This window comes from Artemia franciscana, chromosome 11 (assembly GCF_032884065.1).
Source record: "Artemia franciscana chromosome 11, ASM3288406v1, whole genome shotgun sequence".
NCBI lineage: Eukaryota > Metazoa > Arthropoda > Branchiopoda > Anostraca > Artemiidae > Artemia > Artemia franciscana.
Genome location: NC_088873.1, coordinates 9914614 through 9935781, shown reverse-complemented (window position 1 = coordinate 9935781; position 21168 = coordinate 9914614). Strand labels below are relative to the sequence as shown.

Genomic DNA, 21168 nt, shown 5'->3' with positions numbered 1-21168 from the left:
GGCAACTGTTTAGACGAAGTCTTCATATTTTAAGTTCAGTTTTCATTGACAGATTGGGGCTCCGTATTCCTTAATCCGGACCAATGAAGACCAGTCATCTATTGACGGATCAGTCAATCTGTCAAAAAATGACCGGTTTAATTGGTCCAAATTCCAGACTCTCGTACCAGAATCTGTCAATGAAGACTGAACTTTAGTTTTTTAAGTAAATGTAATGCATTGTGCACACTGTTGTGATAAGCGATGTTACCCCACTACATCTGAATATAATATAACAGCCACGTAAAGCTAATATTTTGTTCGTTTTGGCTTCCATATCTTTCTTGACGTTTTGACACAATCAATTAAGCAGTTTGATTGGGGATGCATGCTAGAAAATAGAACTGAGCTTCATTTTCCTTATTCCTCTTATCAAACCAATGTGTACAATGTTTAATGCGGCGTTCAGAGGCGATATAAGAAAAAACAATTATAAAAACGGTAGAAATGCCTATTTGACATAATAATCGGATATGCGATACTTGTTACGTCACTTTTCATATTCACCCAGTGAAACCACTGGTATTACAATGAATGAGAAGCCAAATTTTTGTGTTTTGTTTGATATAATAGTTCTAATATGGTTGAAGCTTAGTTGTTGTAGGTGGTACTCAAGGCCGTATCAAGGATTTTCGGTCGGGAAGAGTTTTACCAAAAAAATTTTGTCTGGGGGAGGAGGGGTTACTGAAAAAAAACCTCCCACGAACTTTTTCAAACAACCTTGAGCAAGATTAAGCCATTTTTTAGACGATCTGCAAGACGGAAAAGCATTTCAGCAGGAGGGGTTCGAACCCAGTACCCCTCCCCTGGATACAGCCCTGGTGGTACGAGAATGGAGTTTCTTTTTACTTCTCCACTGGAAATAATGGAACAACTAATGTCAGTTTCTCCTCTGACGACCTAACCATGCAAAAAAAGCTTCCAAGGTGTGTACTTCGGTATTTAAGTACGTATTTAAGTGATAAGTACTTAAGTACAATTTACTTCGAGTAGGCCTACTTAGTGTTGATACTTAATTAAAGTTTTGGTCGAGTACTTGGTACTTAGGCTTAAATACTTTTTTGGAGCACTTGACCTGACACTGCCCTATAAACACATTGAATTCTTGAAAACTGTTTGTGTGAGCACTTGTTGTTTAATTTTGAAAACGGCACCTGATTTCTAAGCAGAAAAATCAAAATCCTTAACCGAAAGAGAAGAGAAAAGTTCCAATATTGCGCTTGACGCAATAAAGAGTTTGCTCAAATGAATTCAAAGTCAGCAGAACGCTAACGCACCGGTTGGTGGGGGCATGACCGCGACATTACGACACTATGGCAGTAGTCAACCGAGCCTCTCGTCAACGGTGTTCGATCCATGTACTGGCATGGCACCGCAGTCTAGTTTTGATTATAAATTATAAATTTCAAGTGTATATCTTAGAAATATGTTTTCAATTTCAACTTTATGGTTTTAGCACAGTATTACAGCTAAACTCGATCAAACTCTTCCATGTGACAATTTCTCAGAAAATTTCCAAGGAAGTCACAACAGATCTCACTAAATGGTTTCTACGAGTTGAATTTAATCATTGCTAGTTTTTCTCTAAGCGGTCTGGATTAGTCGTTGGGTAAGTTTTATTTCATAACTTTGGAAAATGAAACATTACTGTTGCTGAGGGTAAATAACGCTAAATAAAAAAATCAATCTTTTCAAAAAGTGAACAAAAGTTGAGATTGTATGAAGCAAATATAAAGAGAGTGTAATTGTGAAATATGACATGCCTTCAAGTGTTTTTAGATAAGAAATATTTATAATGAAGTACATGTGATTAGTTTTGTCATTTGCCCCGTTGCCTATAAAGTAATATTTGTTAGTTGACAAATTGCCAGATAAATTTTTTGCTATATTTTACGTCTTACACTCAGGAAGCTTAATATTAAGTGAATAAATCGGATAAGGGACGCTCAAATTTACTATTTGTTATGCTAACTCATATGCAGCTCAAACACGCTGTAGACTGTCCCTATAAAGGTGCTACGTTTTCTTTTTCTGTAAGCTTATTCTTCATTTTCATTGCTTGCGTGCGTTTAAAATCTGGAAACGCTAGATTTCTACATTGCCGAACTTATTGAAGGATTTGGTATTGGTTTGATTAAATTGTGTTTTAAAGTGGTTAGATATTTGTATTTTTGTTTGCCCAGTCCTTGCCTACAATATTCCTCCCCTCCTGCCGTCGGAACTAGGGATGCGGGCCCCAGTCAACAGTTTGCTTGAAACAACTTGGATTTTTCACTATACATTTTTTGAAAACCTAGGTAGATTTTGACTTTTATCCATTCTTCCCCTTCAAGTGCACAACTGTTCTGGATAGTGCATTTTTCTTTATACTGGCAATTCAAAACTAGGACTATTTGGCACTGTTGAAACTGAAGAGGGGATTTTCCCCCTACAAGATTTAGATAGCCTGGGAACATGGTTCATCACTTGGGTCCTGTTATAAAATAGTTCAATTGCCAATGTAGATGCAGCAGCTTCAATTAATATTAAAGATGAACAACTTGAAGTAGGCTAGTAATAAGATATTGTTTTGTCAAAATTTCAATAGTATTTTATCATGTAGACAATTAATTCATGTAGACATTAATATAGTAATTTAATGTAGACAATATAGGATTCTGCACAAATGTGGCAATTTTCAGGGCCCTCTAGAGGGAGACAGGTAGAGATGGGTACTCTAAAATACCTTCCTGGGACACACTTTAGCATGTAGACCCATCTCCAAAAGTCTCATTTTCCTAACCTAACCCCTTTCCAAGATACCAAGAAGTCACTTAACTAGAATTTTACTGTTTAGAACAGTATTAGCCCTCCTGTACTACAAAAAGATACTAGGGCTCAAGAGAGTGTATATAGAAAGGAACAAAATGTAGGCTATTCCCAACCTGCTTTATCCTATATGTTGTGCAAATTATGTCTACATACTTAGAAGTTGCCCACCTTCATATATTGACAAAAGAGAGGTGATCTAATAGCAACTTAGAAGTTGCTAAAATCTTGGGTAGTGAACAACTATTTACCCCTCCTCTACTGAGCCATACTGAAGATAACAACAGAAAAATTCCATTTCCCCTTGTTTTGAAGAAGAGAGCAGCAAAACTTTTTAGTGTTTTAGCTATGCTGCTGTGGAATCAGTGTTAAATGTCTAGAGTAGGAATATTGAGGAGAAAACTTGGTAAGAGAACAATTCTTGCTACATAATATGCAGAATAATTATAGCTAACACATTTTAACACACAGGTGATAGGGAATTTATATATTTGCACATTATATTTACACATTATTATTAGAATATATATTTGCACTTTAGTCAGGGTGTCTAACAGTAAAGTTTTATGAAGCTAGAGTCAAAATGTGTTTCCTACAATGTTTCTCTATGTTATTTATTTATTCAATAACAGCTTGTAAGCATAACATACAAAATGAAAATAAGAAACTGGCAGCTTTTAGAGAATTTAACAAAAATCAGTGGTAATCTTATGGTTAACAATATATATCACTGTAAAAAGAGTATTTACTAACTCAGTCTTAAAAGTAGGAAAGGTACAAGCAGTGACACAACTATCAGGTAATGAGTTCACAAGTTTTATTGAGGTATTTACAAAAGTCATCTCACCTATTTTGGTGCAGGGGGAGGGGGTAAAATTTCAGTGTATTTTGCCTGGTTGATATATAATGGCTCCTTTGAAAGACATTTTCTGAATCCAAATCTACAATGCCATTTATAATGGCAATAATTATAAATATAGTTATAAATAATTATAATATTAATCTGTGGGCAATAAGAAAAACAGAGTGCTTCCAACAGAAGTGAAGACTCAGCAATCCTAGCACTCTATATATTTTAATGCAACAAATGCCTCAGGTAGGGAATTAGCTTTGTAGCAGATCTTTGTACTGATTCTATTTTCTTCCTATTATCTTTATTTCTAGGGTAGCATACTGGAGAGCAATGTTCAAGGATAGGGCATACCATTGATTTGTTTAGTTTAAAAAAATTTCACATTAAACTTCAAAAATATTTTTTTAATTCTAAACAATGTAAACCATGCTCTACCCAAGACAATCTTTATATGCTCATCAAACTTTAATAACAGATAAACTACTATGCCAAGGTTGCAGATAGTCCTCACCTCTGGTACCTTCATGCTTCTAATCAAATAGCAAGAATGCAAATTTATAATTGACTTTCTTTGGAGATAGTGCATGACAGTACACTTTTAGCTGTTTAAAACCATATAAACATAAGCATTTACCCCACACCATTCACTTAAACTTTCTATATCCTCCTGGAGTAGTTATTCATCTTGTACCAAGCCAATATTCCTATACAACTTCACATCATCAGCAAAAAATTTAACTATAGAATTTCTTATAATAGATGATAGATCATTTGTATATATAGAGAATAAATTGAACCTAAGCAGCTGCCCTGTGGAATCCTGCTACTAACTAATGTTCTTGGGAATTTTGCCTGGCCAACAACAACAGCTTGACTTCTACCAATCATGAAACTTTCAATCCACCTATGTGTATGCTCACCAAGATTTTGGACTTTTTGAAGCAGCTGTGAGTGGCATATTTTGTCAAAGGTTTTAGAAAAAACTGAAATATATGCAATCAAATGGGTTGCCTTCATCTGTAAACTGCTGGAAGTCTTTTATGACCCCCAATAGTTGCATACTACATGAATGCCTCTGCATTTGTATGCATGTTGTGCCTCTGAACATAGCTCACTTTCTTCATAGTGTGATCATACATGATTATCCAAAATTTGTTCTGTTTTTCTGCAAAATATTGAAGCAATAGAAATTCGTCTGTAATTTTGAAAAGAATCATGATTACCAGACTTGTATAGTGGTATCACAAGAGCTCCTTTCCATCTATTTGGAAGAGATCCAGCCAAAAATGACCAATTGAACAGTATGACAAGCAGCTCACATTAAACAGATGCCAAATTTTTTAACATAATGTTTGTAATACTGTCTATATCCAGGCTTTTACTTGTATCCAATGCTCTCAGTGCTTTCGAAACCTTAGAAATAAAACATAAACTATTGTCAGATGCTGTGTTCAGACTAGTTAACACCCCCAACACTAAATTTCAGCTCATTCTTGTCAAACTCTCTATCACAGAAACTTCAAAACTACTGCTAAAAATATGGTTGAACTTCTCAGCTTTACAGATGCCCTTTTCTATAAGAATGATGCCTTTCTTAAAAACACTGGACAATGATGACTTATCTCCTGAAAAATGACCAATATTCCACCAGAATACTTTGGATTTTTTTTTTCAGAATTCCTAATCAAAGTTGACTCCAGCTTCTGCATATTTTCATGCAACAGTTTGGTCACATGATTTCTAGCTCTTTTACAAGTTTTTATACTCACATCAGTCCTATCAGTAATGAACCCGCCCCAAGCTGCATTTTTTTTCCTTTTATTGTTTGGAGTACAGATTTAGGAAGCCTTACTCTGCTTCAAACCTTAGGCAGAAATTTATTTTGTGGAAAGTTTTCTCTTGTCCTTGTGATATTGCTGTGGGCAAAGTATTGAAAATCATATCTAGCAATAGATCAGGTTTCCTAAACTGATCACATAAATTTAAATCAATAATACATTTCTTAAACCCATCATAATCATACTGTATCTTTGTTGATTTAACTTCTGGAATAGATAATCTTAAACTAATTTCTAAAACAATGTGATTGTTTTATCCTAATGGCAGGCAAAAATCAATGTTTGATTCAAAATCACTCAACTTGGTTAAAACTAGGTCTAGTGTTGAGTAAGTCCAATTGGATCTTAACCTCTGATTGGCTCAATCCAATGCTGAAGAAAATGATTTTCAACAACAGTAGATAGAAAACTTTGCTCCCTACTATTTTCAGAAGCTTCTGTGCAAAGATTTTGCCAATCTGTCTTTGGCAGATTAAAATCACCAACTACTAGGACTGGACAACAATTTTTAGAAAACTCACTAAAACACTCAAAAAACTTAAACTCATCATTTAATAAAGGACCTTATAAAATCCAACCAAACAGTTTATGTTTCTAGGGCCAGTAACATGTACATCAAGACAAATAGACTCAATGAAATCAGGAGACTGAAAATCCTGCACTATGCTGTATGATAGTTATGTACACAATAATTCCATTCTTTTAAGGGAATAACCATTTAAGGGCAAATGGTAAACAAGTGGATCACTGCAGTTCTTTGGCTACTGTAATATGCAGATTCCTCTCAGAGATTTTTGCACTAAATTCATTGAACTTATTGCATAAACAGTCAGCTTTAGTATACAAAACACTTGACTCATCCATCTTGAACTTGTCCTTCCTATAGGGCATGAAAATTAGCCAACTTCACCAGTTCTGGTCCATTACTGCCATGATGTATTTTCAAACCCTTATTGCCAGCTGACATCTTTTTTGTAATTTTAATACATTGTAAGTCTTGTTCTCAACAAGTTCTACTCTGGTTTGGTCATAAGATATCCTTAACTGAGGATGTCAAGCTTGAAGTAATTTCATGTTTGATAGGATAAAGTGACAAGCTGCATCACATTCTACTGGGGATCCAAAAATGATCCTAATTGGTCTAACTTTATGCTCTTGTGGTTTTCCAAGCCTCAAAGAAAAAACTGCACTTGAAGGAGCAATCTTGAAATATTTTGTCATTTAGAACAGCCAAGTCAGCAACATTTTTTTTTCTCTTCTTGTCTGCAAATGTATGTTTTCTGCAATACCAAAATTATCAGATTTTTCTGATTTTGAGTAATATCTGACAAATACTGAGAGTTTTTACTTGATGGTTCAGTACTTGCCTCAAAGTTTGTTGTAATGTCAGCAGAAATATTTTCGCTGAGATTTTGTAATTCTTGTTTAGCTGTTTCTATCACTACTTGCTTCACATTATCCATAGAGCATTTGTTTTGAAGTTCAACTTCAAGGTTCAAAATTCATTGAATGAAAGGATCCAGTTCCTTCTTTAATTTGAATTTGAATTCTTCTTTGAGTTGAGCAATTAAGCTGCTCATATATAACAGTCCATTGGCTTCAATGGATTGTTGCTATTCTAATTAAGCTGCTCATGCTCATCGGTGTGCACAGTTTTTCTTGTCTCATCTCCCTTGCAGTAACAACTTTGTCATTTGGCATTTTCTGTTTGCAAATTGGACACCTCCAAACATAATCCAATTGCCAACTCATCTTTTTGAAAAGCTGATATTCTGGCTTGCTTGCTTCTATACAGTCAATGCAAAGCTATTTTTTGCAGCCATGACACAGAAGTGCTGCCAAATTATCCATTAACCTTTTGTCACAAGCTTTGAATGCATCTACACCTTTTTTGGGGACTGCCAAACCCTTTTTGGACTCATTTTCAGAATGAGTAAATCACTATCTAATAGCCGTAATCTGGCAACCCTGCCTGAAATAATTTCGGGCTTGTCTAATAGATGATCAAGGGTTTAAAAAAAAGTTCAGTTTAGTCTATTCTGTGTACTGAAGCCAGACCTGTTCTGTGTACTTGAAATGACCTAGTCATTTCAAACACAAGAGTCACTAGTAAACTATCAATTTTCAACCAAAAAATATACCAAGTCTGGTTGTCAGTTTTGCCACAATTCCAAAAAAAAAAAAAAAGAATTATGAATGAAGTAACAGTTATTTGAAGTAAGAATTATTTTCTTAACATATTTCCTTCTCAATAGCCCCTGCTCTAGAACCTTCACTAAATAGGTTGGCAGAAAAAAAAAACAGTCAGGGAATCCACTATAGGCTCATCCAAAGCTTGGGTAACAAAGATGCATTTAACGTTGACAGGAAGCTCAATTGGGACTCAAATGTCGACTGAAGTTGTTACAACCACCACCAGCAGGAAATCTACAGGAGGTTATCACTACCTTATGTTGCTGGTAATTGCAATTTAAGTCTATTACTTTCATTTTAATTTCATTTTGAGTCATTAAAGGGGCCCTAAAAGGTAGCTGGTTTTGTCATCACACAAAAGTTACCATCCCTAGGGGGGGGGGGGGGCTAAAAACATAGGTTAATATACACAGTAGTTGGACAGATCATCACCACTTCAACAGTTAGATCATAACAACATCTTTATTTAACCATCTACAAAGTGGATTGTTTCACCATTGGATTTTTCTAAACATTTTTAATACATGCATGATTAGCTTGAGTATTTTAACCATAAACTCCAATTACAAATTTCAAGCATATATGATCCCCAAATATACTGATAGACAGTACTAGAGCCTAATGTTGGCCACACATTTAAAGCTTGAGCCTGATATTAGGGAATATTGTCAAATCTTGGGCAAAGGAATTTAAAGAAAGAACAAATGTCCTGTGGACATAGAATCCTTCTAGAAGCTGCTGTAGTGTATGAGACCATTCACTGATCAAGGAAAGATTTTGGTTTTTTTATTGGTTGATTATTAGTCTGTTTTGACAATTTTGATACAACTTTACTTTGTAGAACTCTTAGAAATATGGATTTACCTGATGAGGTTATTGTGTTTTTAGATAACTATATTCAACATATATTATAAAGTTAGAGATGACAGAGAACACTTTAATGTTTATCCACTACATAAAAGACCCCCACTGGGGCCATCACTTACCCCTTTGCTGTTCACATTATTTTTATTTGACTTAAGGCTCAGCTCTGATAATATCTGCAAAGCGGAGTCTGCTCATGACCTTTTGACTTGGGGCTCTGTGACCAATCCAAATGAAATGGTAATTGACTTAACCACATGTTGAAAGAACTTTGGTTTGGACTTTTTCTATATATTTACTTCAGTGTCATCCTCACAGACTAAAGCAACTGTATTTTGCAAAAGAAAAGGATTTGTGTCCCCCCTCCCCCGAAAATAATGGTTAAATGGTAAAGAGATTGATTATTAACCATTTTTCCAAATTTCGTGATATCCGTTTGGTCCATAGTTTGACTTGGAAAAGTCAAATTGATTCTTTAAAAAAATTCTGCATGAAAAGACTAATTCTTTTAAAACATTTTGCTACTATGAAATAGGAAAGCTCACCAACAGTCCTGTTTGATCTCTATTAAAGTTTATGCATTGAAAAACTGAGTATGGTATTCAATCATTGTTGAAAAATAAGTCTGGAAAAGATTGAAACACTCCAAAATATGACAATAAAACTAGCCTTTTGTTTTCACAACCATAACCTAAGTCATAAAGTCAAGGCATTATCTGGTTTGTTCTCATTGCAAGAAATTAGATATATGCTTGCAACCAAATACTATGCAAAAATTAAAGTGATTCGTGATTCCAATTGGTTGAAAAAGATAATCACTATATAAACAAAGTTTGGACACTTAATAAACTAGTATTTTACAAACAGTGCTTTGAATCACATGGATGTTTATTGATTTGGAAACTGCAGCCAACAAAACAGAGATTCCCCAAAAGTTGAGCCAGGGCATAGGATCTTTTCAAAACCTATAAAAGTAATCGTTTGATGAAGAATAGCTTACATATCTGCTTTTGAATTCTTTTCACTGAACCCAGTTGTTCCCAGTTAGAAAAATAATGTTGTAAGCTGTATTTTGCATCTTTAACCTCCAAAATAGAAGTTTAATCCTATTCATGTGTGCACTGAGCTGTCAAGTTATCTTGAAAATAAAGCTAATTTTCAGACAGAAAGTTGTAACTGACTACCCTGATACCCTGCAAATCTATATATGTGTCTTCGTGAAAGGGTTCAAAGCTCCTTCAATTGCAACTATCCCAAGTTACTCTTTGAAATTTTTACTAGGCTGCCAAATGAATCTTTCATCCTGACAACTGAGATCAAAGCCATAATTGAGGTGTTGCCTTCTGAGACTTAAAAAGCTTTACTGTTGATTTCTATTGTACTCAAATTAGTGGTGGACTCAGGTTAGCACTGTCTCAAAGGTTTTTTGTTTGACCTTCAAGGTAGAAACATTCTCATCCATTTCCAAGTTATTAATGTATACACTATAATAAAATCGCCAATATGTTGCCCAATTCTTCTGTGGATAAACCCATTCCTCTCGACGCAAGATCTCATACTCTATGCCATGTAGAATAATAGAGAAAACCCTAGAAGTAGTTCTTCTTCTCTTTTTCTTGTCTTCCCCTTACTGGAACATTTTGACATTTTACTGGACATTTTGAGCACTTACACTTCCCACAAGCCATCCAATTTTCTTCTTTTTATGTCTTTTGATTGCATTTTGTGTTATTCTGTTTGTTATCTGGTAATCCAAAGGATTATAATGCTTCACAATTTTATGGTAAAAATAGAAAAGCATTTTGGTTTGCATGAAGATTGTTTTGGTTATGAAAGCAACAGATGAACCATCAAAAGAAACAAAATAAGAAGCCAAAACGAGTCTATTTTGGGTTACAGGTGCTGTTTTCAGAAGAAGAAGGAAACTTAAACGTCCAAGATTTAGTAGATCATTTTCTGTGCAATTTGAATTATTTCTTTGAAAATTATTGATTCTTTTTTTTTTTGGGGGGGGGGGATGAGGTGCTGGTTAATAAAAGCTAAACGATTTCTTCCATTTTCCCGCCCTGGCAATAAACATTCAAATAAAATATGCTGAATGAAACTTCAAATTGATATCATTTCCAGCTGATGGGATTGTGATCCAGCCCTTAACTAAAAAGAAAACATGACAGGGAATAAGGAGCAATATTTTGCCAAATCAGAAAAATGGTTGAAACTTACAGAAAAGTCAGGGAAAGCAAGATTTTTCTTTTTTAGGGAAGCATACTATTTGAAACAGTTCAAAAATTTGTGCTTTAATCACAAAAAGTAGGCAAGGTTACTTTTTCTTTTCTTCCTACCCTTATTACCAGGAAACTTTTGTTCCAGTGTGTCAATATTTTTTCATAACTTCTGTGTTAATGTCCTCTTAGCCAAAGTTTCAGACCAGTAAGGAAATTCGATGCCTTTTTGAGCCCCCTTTGTTAGAGGAGTGTCCAATGTCAAAGGGACCAATCCTTTGAGTTTTTTTTTGTACATTATTCCTCTTGGCCCAAGGACTTATGGATGTAAGTTTCAAATCGATCAGGAAAGAAGTTTTTTTTGGCTCATTTCTAGGCCCCTATCCTCTCCCCCTTATCACAGCAAAATGTTGATTATCCTTTTGACTAAGAAAATAATTCCTTAAAGTTCCACGCCACTGGACCCCCCTTTCCATTATAAAATATATTGTCAAAGAATTAAGAGTTTTAATTTACAGCCCTTGTCACAGAGGCTATGGGGGGGGGGGTTATGTCACACTCTGATGCAAATTTCTGCATATTTTCAACTATTCCTTACAAAATGGGTACTTCAAAATGTTGATCCAATGTCGTACTGCGATAACAAGGGAGGTATGACTTGGCAATACCCTTGTTCAGGCTTATTCTAAATAAAGAGATTAATTTTACCCCCCCCCCCCCTATACCTTTTCCTATATTTATGTGAAGTCTCATGGAGGTTCAGACAATTTTGGCATTGAAGTACACTCTGTTAGGCTTTTGGCACCCCCATAAAAATGCCCACAGCCCCTCCTTCACAATAGCTGATGTAAAATTTTACCTTTTCTTCTTTCCCAGGCAATTAACTTTGAATATAATAAACAATTGTAAATGAAAAACTGATTTTAAAATATCAAAGTAACTAATAAAATTTTCTAGATGGTATGACAGGGATTCACTCATAAGATTTTGGATTCTAATATTAGATTTAATTGGTGCTCTATTTAAGGCCGTGATTAAGTGAACTGACGGAACTCGAAAATCCCATGTTAAATTTAAAATTTATATTTAAAAAGTACTCAAGTATTCATTGGCGGAAGATGCCGCTTTTAATATCAGGCCATAGCTTCTTGAAGATGCTACAAAATGTTTGAAAAGATTTTGTTCTGTTTCCTCTAATTGCTTAGAAATCTTAGAAAATGTCTAGGTCTTTTTCACAAGTGTACTCTATGAAGGATATTGCTTTTGGAACAAAATCGGTACTATCATGAGCAGAAGACAATAACCTATAAGATGATTGGAACCATTTTTTGATGTATTTTCCTGTTTTCTAACAGTCCCCTAGAATATTTTCAGCTACCTGAAATTTTTACAAGTCGGTTGCCAGAAAGAATCTTTTCAGATCGCCGATAATATCCCCCAGAGACCAAAATGACAAGCTGGTATAATCAGCTGCTTGTTAATAGAGTGTGAAATTTTCATAAATTATTTCAATGCAATGAAGAAACCTAGAAATGAGAAATAGTCAGGAGTCTTCAGTAAAGTTGTGCACACAAAGCCGAAATCATGGGGAAAATTAAATCAAAGCGGGGTATGCATCCTAAAAGTGTTACCACACATAGACAGCGCCTTTGTAAAAAGTATTTAGAGCTTGGTAGATGCAAATATCCAAAATACCTAATAATGCGGTACGCCGAAGATCTAGACAAGTCAAGAGATTTAGGTCAAGCAACAAACCTTGAGATGGAGCAAAACCCCGTAGCTTCTTCCCCGTTGCTCTACCGGATCGTGACTGGTGGTAGAAACTTGGATTGCGACGAATTGAAGGATTGCCGACGGATTTTTGATCCTGCATTTTTCATGCACGATCTGGAGACTTAAGTTTGGAAGCACAGGTGAGCTTTATTTTATACTCTATTTATTAAGCCGAATTCTTATGCGTTTTCATTTACAATGTTTTTAAAAATCCAAGAAAGATTTTTCTTCTGGGCCTTGATAAACTTTTCAAAGATTCAAAATTTTTCAAACAAAGAAAAAATCGGTAATTTATGGTCTTTGATGCGACCCCAGCATAGAAGCCAATCTGGAAAGTACGGTGGCAAAAAGGAAAGTATTAGGCCGCACACAAAAATGAAAAGTGAAATCCATATCGAGAGTACAACAACAAACGGAGAAATAAATTGCAACTCCTTGCTTGAATTTTGACTCGGTGATGACGGAATAGTTCGGTTAAACACACAGAACCCATCTCTAGCGATCGTTGAAAAAGATTATTTGATGCATTAAAAAAAAATAAAAATAGTAATTTGTCAGTGCGACAATCTTCGAGGTTATTTTTATTTTATTTTGACGAAGTGACAGGCTCGTCATTCCAACTTCGCATTGCTGCAATTCACATTGCTGATACCTTCGCAAAATCCATCCGATAAATTTTCTTCAAAAATTGTGCTTTAAAAAATGACAATATTTGAATTAGCAATCGAAAACTGTCATTCCCTTTTAATTTTCTTCTCTTGTATGCGTCTTTTCCCCTTGGAGGAATGGTTTTTGAATTCAATTAAAAATATTTTAAAATTATTCTCAAACTGGACCCCAGAGCCTGGAAGAGGGGGGAAGACTACTGATCCTCTTCCTTAAATGTCGGGTCTTACTGCGCTTGATAGTGAAGGAAGCTATTCTACCGGTAAAACACTGCAGTGAGTAAGGTCATGGATAACCAAAATTTTCTAGTTGTAATTATTTTAGAAAACTGAACCAATTATGCCTTAGACGATGCAGCATGTCAAGTTTGGATACAAATGTTCTAGCCCAAAAAGGAAGAGAGGGAGACGTTTTTTTTAGAGAAATGGTCAAATAATTATTTTATTAATTAGGTCAAATAAATCAGGACCAAGAGACTGTATTTGCAGGAAAGATAAGAAGTTTTTTGTTTGATATACCATAATATGTACTTAATAAGCAGTAAAAACATTACAGAATAATAATAGCGAAAAACAATACTTTTATTATAATGTTCGATTGTGACAAAATAACAAGAGCTAAGGGCTCATGCAGCACTTGTGACGAGGTCGGAAGAGCCAAGAGCTCATATGGCATGAGCTCTAGCAAAATTTTAAGAATCAACAGATCGCTTTAAAAGGAAAATCAGAAGCTTAATGCCGGTCAGGACTAAAAATAAGAGCTCTGAGTCACAAGGTCCTTCTAAATGTCAAAATCCATTAAGATCCGATCACCCACTCGTAAGCTAAAAATGCCTCAATTTTTCTATTTTTCCAAATTAACAACCCGCAGTTCCCCCAAAGACAACGGATCCGTTCCAATTATGTCAATCATGTATCTATAACTTGTGCTTTTTCTTCCCATCAAGTTTCATCCCGATCTCTCCACTCTAAGCATTTTCCAAGATTTCCGGTTTCCCCGTCCAACTCCCTCCAATGTCACTGGATCTGATCGGGATTTGAAACCTGTGTTCTAAACAATAAGATCCATCTAAATATCAAATTTCATTAAGATCTGATCAGCCGTTCGCTTATCACCTCCGAACTCCTTCCGTTTTCTATTTTTTCGTGTTTGAGTAATTTTTTTGAAGCTTGTGTCCTCCAATTTTCATTCGTTATGAATAACATCTAAAAATTTCGCAGTGGAGCGGCATCGACGACTTCGTGTCATTGCTTATAGTTTTTGAATTGTGAATCCTTTTCGTTTTTGGGATTAACGACACTTGTGACAACAAAGGTCAGGTGGCGTATTTCCACTATTCAGATATTGAAATGTCGAACAAAACGAAGAAATGTTTATCGAACGATGGATCGGTTTCGAAGCATGACGACCCAGGGCCTTTACGATTCCGGGACATCCGTTTAAATCCCCGCCCCCGAAGATAAGATCCTGGGAAAGGGTCTATATGTTGGCAAGTTCTTCAGTCTAAAACTTTTGGGAAAGTCTCATTCATTTTATTTTATTAAATATATTTTTTTTAGTTGCAAAGACATCAAGGACGTCCCAAATATGATGTTTGAAAAAGAATATCTACAAGGACTCCGAAGTAGATTTGTATTCAGATGTGAATCCTGCAAAGAGGAGGAGTCAGTATTTACCGAAGCTCCTCCATCACGAAAAAAAAGATAAAAATGCACCGCAAGCAGATGACAGAGATACCAAAAATTTAAATCGTGAGATGGTCCTGGGAGCAATAAATGCTGGACTTACACATGCCCAGATTGAGGAGCTTTTTTGTACATTAGGACTACATATTCCAGCGTGTGCAGTGTTTTCAAAGTACGAGCGTGAAATCTGCGAGAAAACAGAAAAACTCCTTGCCGAATATTTATTACAAAATGGAAAAGCAGAAAGAGAGACAGCTTTGAGAGCTGGAGAAGGGTTCGACCACGAGGGTCTTGTGCAGACAACTGTAATTGTTGATGGAAGTTGGTGCACGCGAAGCTACGGGACTCGTTACAGAGTCCCGTACATCTGGATGTGGTGTGGTGATTGGATACTATTCTAAGAAGCTGCTCCATATTGGAGTTCGAAACAAGTTTTGTGCTATGTGCTTTTGTTACAGAAATTCGGAAAAACCCCATCACAAGTGTTTTTTGAACTGGGATGGACCATCAACAGGAATGGAAGCGGACATAATAGTAGAGGCATTTCGCTTAGCTCCAACAATGCACAAACTAAAATATAAGAGGTTCATTGCTGATGGAGATTCTAACTTGTATGATGAGTTGATCGCTAATGTTCCATACGGACAGATGATTGAGAAAGTGGAATGCGTAAATCATGCCTGCAAATGCCTTACATCGCGATTGTATAACAAAAGGAAGACTGGTGGCCAAGAATGCTCAAAAAGGCTATCTCCAATAATGATTAAAAAGCTAAGTGGGTACGCCCGGGCAACGATCATCCGAATTAGCCAAGAAGGCAAAGGCGCAAAAGAATTAATAGAGGCTCTTAATGCCATTCTTCACCATTTCTTCAGTGGTGATCACACAAAATGCCCTGGGCTCTGTAAAGACTCAGGTAGCAAAGTGCCTCTTACGGATTGCCCCTCTATGATATTCCTCTGCCATGTCCTACAAGCATTTGAAACTCTAACAAGAAGAGCGCGGCTACTGATTGGGAATAATACAAGCAATTTAGCTGAGTACTTTATGAGTATAGTTGCAAAATTAATAGGAGGGAAGCAATTCCTCGTGACTCTAAATGGTCGATATAATGCTCGAGTAGCAGCTGCTTGTGTTAAATATAGTAAAGGAGAGCTAGGAAGGCTTCATATATTTAGAAAAATCACAGGAAGGATACCACCTCGAGCGATGACAAAACTTTCAATGAGAAAATCTAGGCTAAGAGCTCTAAAGAAGAGGGCTCGAAAGTCAATGACTTGTCGCAATGAAATACTGAAGCAGAAGAAAGTAAATGAACCTGATGGGAAGTATGGGCCAAACGCAACAACTCCTGATCTTGCAGCTATTGACTTCAAAATAATGAAGAGTGCCTTTTTACAACGGCTAGAGTGCAGCACTGAACAAATTCAAGAAATAGAAGCTGCGACTCGCCTACAAGGAGAAGACGACGGAAGCTGGTCAACAGTACGCAGAGACAGAATAACGGCTTCATGGGCCGGAACTATAGCCAAGCGAAGGATGAAGATTGTAACCCCCTTGGTGCAAAAACTTCTTTATGCGCCATCAAAAGTGACTAGAGCAATGATTTACGGGCATACATTTGAACCAGTAGCTGCAAAAAAGTTTGAAGAATCGACCAGATTTAATGTGGAGCGATGCGGTTTTTTTGTGCACTATGAGCATGGCTTCATTGGTGCCAGTCCAGATTCCTTAGTAATTATGCCGTGCGGAAAAAGAGCACTTTTGGAAATAAAGTGTCCAGAGACTGCGAAAAATTTGGAGATAGGCGAGTGGATAAAGAACCGAAAAGAGGCTAAGGCGGACTGTTGCATGGAAGTTGGAAAGAATGGACTGGTCAACCTCAAACGAGGCCACGACTACTTTTACCAAGTACAATGTCAGCTTGAATGTGCTCCGCTAGATACTTGCTTTTTCATGATTTTTACCCAGAAAGACTTCTACATTGAAAAGATAGACCGCGATCCAGACTTTTGGACCGAAAAGATTTTTCCCAAGCTAAAAGGATTCTTCATGGAGCTTGTCGATTCCAGAGTTCCACGGGGGCTTCCAATACGAGAGCCGTACTTATAAGATTAATGGTCTAGTACCGGTAACAAGAAAATTCATTTTCCTGACATTCTATCCTTCTTTGTATTTATATACTTAATTTTATTATCATTTGAAATAAAATACCTTTGTTTATATTGCTTGTCCTCCAACTTTATCAAACAGTTCGTGGTAACGAACTGTAGTAAAGAGCGACCCGGCTTAATAGTAACTAAAACTCTAAAAAATGGAATTTTGATACCAATAGCTACATCAAAAGAATTGCATTTTAATGCTGATTTCAAATGTATAAGCTTCATCAAGTTTATTCTTACCCATCAAAAGTTACGAGCCTGAGAAAACTTGCTTTATTTTATTAAATAGGGGGAAACAACCCCTAAAAGTCATAGAATCCTACTGTAGAAGTTCCAAGCTCCTATCTACAAAAATGTGGAATTTTGTATTTTTTGTCAGAAGGCAGATCACAGATGCGTGTTTATTTGTTTTTTTTTCAGGGGTGATCGTATCGACTTCGTGGTCCTAAAATGTTGCAAAAGGGCTCATTCTAACGGAAATGAAAAGTTCTAGTGCCCTTTTTCAGTGACCAAAAAAATCGGAGGGCACCTAGGTCCCCGTCCCACGCTAATTATTTTCACACAAGTCACCGGATCAAAGTTCTGAGATAGCCATTTTATTCAGCGTAGTCAAAGATCCTTATAACTATGTCTTTTGGGACGACTTACTCCCCCACAGTCTCCGTGGGAGGGGCTATAAGTTACAAATACTGACCAGTGATTACATATAGTAATGATTATTGGGAAGTGTACAGGCGTTTTCAGGGGCGCTTTCATTTGGTTGGGGGCAGGGGTTGAGAAGAGAGGGGTATGCTGGGGGAACTTCCTGGAGGAATTTGTCATGGGGAAGAAAATTTCCATGAAGGGAGCGCAAGATTTTCCAGTATTATTTAAAAAAAACAATGAAAAATAAATATGACAAAGTTTTTTCAACTGAAAGTAAGGAGCAGCATTAAAACTTAAAAGGAACAGAAATTATTACGCATATGAGGGGTTCACCTCCTCCTAATACCTCGCTCTTTACGCTAAAGTGTTTTTATAAATTTCAATTATTTATTCTACGGCTTTTGTGATGCAGGGGTTATTCTTATGAAATCGGGACAAAATTTAAGCTTTAGCGTGAAGAGCAAGGTACTGACGAGGGGGTGAACCCCCTCATATATGTAATAAAAATATGCAAATACAGAAGTATACAGAACAATACAGAAGAAAAACATGCATTGATTAAAAAACGTTGACAAATTAAATAAAAACAAGTGTTTTTTAACTTAAAGTAAGGAGTGACATTAAAACATAAAACATAGTTTTATATACATAGCCATTTTGCACTTGAGAATGATAGCGCTATATATATTTGTATATAATATATTAATATTTTTCGGCTGAAGCATCTCATCAAAGGAAGCTGTCTATCAAAACCTTTCACAAGACTTGATAATTGGTGCTATTTGAAGTTTTGACAATCGGCGGTCTCTAGAGAATTAAAAGACAGAAGGCTAACCTAACTTCAATTTTGAAGCTCGATGTTTTCAAGTTCACTTAATCACGGCCTTAAAGCAACAAGATGTTTATGGCCTTGGCGTGACATAAAATCTAATTAGTAATTAGGATAAGTGCCTAAATATTTCATTGGATTGCTTTATCCTCATACATTCTACTGTCTTTGGACCCCCAAGAGTCAATTCTAGGATTTGTGTGCTTTATTTCCCCTTCCCTTTATTCTTTTTATTCTCTTTTTATTTACAATATATATAAATCCTCATTTGTGTTGTGTTTTTGTAGGTAAACAGCAATCCTGAATAAATTTTGAATACACGTATAATTTTCTTTATATTTTTTAGGTTTACCAAATTTTTCTGAGCCATGTCTGAGAGAAAAGTTTTGAATAAGTATTACCCACCGGATTTTGATCCCTCAAAGATCCCAAGAGTCAAACGGGATCATAACAAAACATTTACAGTCCGTCTGATGGCACCTTTTAACATGAGATGTACTACATGTGGGGAATACATTTACAAAGGTCGTAAGTTTAACGCAAGAAAAGAAGATGTCGAAAATGAAGACTTTTTAGGACTTCGTATCTATCGTTTTTACATTAAATGCACACGCTGCTTGTCAGAAATTTCATTTAAGACTGATCCTCAAAGTACAGATTATGTTCTTGAGACAGGTGCAACCCGCAACTTCATGGCCTTGAAGCTTGCTGAAGAACAAGCAGCTAAGGAGGAAGAGGCAAGAAAGGAAGAAGAGGCTTCAAATCCTATGAAAATGCTTGAGAATCGTACTAAGCAGTCCAGAGAAGAGATTGAGTCAATTGAAGCTCTGGAAGAACTCAGAGAAATGAGCAAAAGACAGCAAGGACTTAATTATGACTCCATGCTTGAAAGTTTTGAAATAAGTAGGCAAAAAGAGCGTGAGAGGCAGCTTCTTAAAGCCAAAGAGGAAGATGAAGAAGAAATAAAAAAGTATTTTGGACTAAGTCAAGATGGTGCTAAAGTGAAACGAATTATTGATGATGAAGAAGATTCCAAAATGAAGATCCGAAAATCGAGTCAGAAACATCCTGTTGTTCCCCTGAAACTGGCTGTTAAGAAACAAACACTTCTAGGAGTTGTGAAAGTGAGTGAGAAGACAATTAAAGATGACACTAAGCTTGTCTGTAACATTACTGAGGCGGCAGATGTATCCAATTTTGTTGATGAAGAGATTACAACATCTGCTCTTAGAGAATCTGCACAGAATATCAGCAACACAAGTGATAGCTCTAGTTTTCTCAAAGAGGCTCTTGATAATTCCTATAAAAATGATTCGGTTTTATCATCAGTTGCCAATAGTCTTGCATATAGTGAGAAGAATGCAAATCTGCAGCCACAGAAAACAAAGATAAAAGCAACTGGACTCTCATTACTAGGAGCTTATTCAGATAGTGAAGAAGAATCAAATTAAGCTGTAATTTTGTTTAAACTGGTTTCACTTATTTTTTTATCAAAAACTGGGATTGATTTGTCTCATCAAAAATTAAAAGGAACATGTCCGCACTGGAAGGGGATTGAGTCCTACCCCCTAGAAATTGTTTCCACAGAACTGTTCGAAAAATTAGCCCTACAAATGGGTTATAGCTTCAGAAAAAGGAAAAAATCAGAAAATTGGATTCTTATTGGTTGGCTCGAAAGATCTAGGTGGTAGGTTATTAATAAATCGACTTGATTGAACTTATTTGAAGATACCACTGTCCGCCAAAATGGGATTTGAGATCTGACCATCCACTCCCCATTAAAATCATTTAAGAAATAATTTTTGGGGAATTCAAACTGAGAATACATAGTTTTGTACATCAGATACTCCCCTAAGCACGTCTGACCTTTGTATCTAAAGATTAAAAGGAATACATAAATCAATGTACAGATTTATGTAGATGAAAAAAAGAAATTTCTTATAAGAAAGCTTTAAGTCCTAGGCTCAGTTCCTATACCAGGGAAATGGTAAGAGAAGCATGTTTGAATATACACAAATCTTACTTTTGAGCTGACATTGCATCTTCTTGTCAATGATAGACCACTGCAAGAAATCCTGTGACTCCCTCCTGCCACCTGATGTCTAGACTGTCAAGATGGTAAGAGAAGCATGTTTGAATATACACAAATCTTACTTTTGAGCTGACATTGCATCTCCTTGTCAATGATGGACCACTGCAAGAAATCCTGTGACTCCCTCCTGCCACCTGATGTCTAGACTGTCAAGATCTGTAAGCAACATAAACAGGCAATTTTAAAAAGTTTTTTATTAGACAGCTTTATTTTGCAACTAAATTACATTAAGATTTTTTAGCTTAATTGACTTCTTCAGAATGCAATTTAGGAGGATATTCTGGGAATTGTTAGGCTTCATAAAATATTTATTGCTGGAAAAATGTGTGTCTTGTTGGGAAAAAAAGAAGGACGTGCAATAAAAACGGCGCAACAGGCATCTTGAGAAGAAATCTTGATAATTTGTCTCAAAGCCCACGTCCATAAGTGCGTGCAAAAATTTGGTAAGTGCTAGCATATTATTGTTTGTGGGTGGGAGCGGAGGTGGGTCTGATACTTT

General features: G+C 36.0%; 1 protein-coding gene across 6 annotated transcripts; it reads left to right on the top strand.

Annotated features, from left to right (window-relative positions):
• Positions 1-2076: 2076 nt before the first annotated feature.
• LOC136032784 (splicing factor YJU2-like) lies at positions 2077-20915 on the top strand. 6 transcript variants are annotated; one of them, XM_065713144.1, is made up of 2 exons: positions 2077-2161; positions 18924-20915. In XM_065713144.1, exon 2 carries the CDS (start codon positions 18946-18948, stop codon positions 20026-20028), a length of 1083 nt encoding a protein of 360 aa, XP_065569216.1. In that variant the 5' UTR covers positions 2077-2161; positions 18924-18945; the 3' UTR covers positions 20029-20915. The 6 variants fall into 6 exon arrangements, with proteins under 6 accessions (XP_065569216.1, XP_065569217.1, XP_065569221.1 ...); XM_065713145.1 differs by having other exon boundaries at positions 2103-2167; XM_065713149.1 differs by lacking the exon at positions 2077-2161 and adding an exon at positions 2172-2193.
• Positions 20916-21168: the final 253 nt, after the last annotated feature.

Bases quoted from the DNA above. Each gene is read 5' to 3' on its own strand.
- LOC136032784 (XM_065713144.1), top strand. From the start codon at position 18,946: ATGTCTGAGAGAAAAGTTTTGAATAAGTATTACCCACCGGATTTTGAT.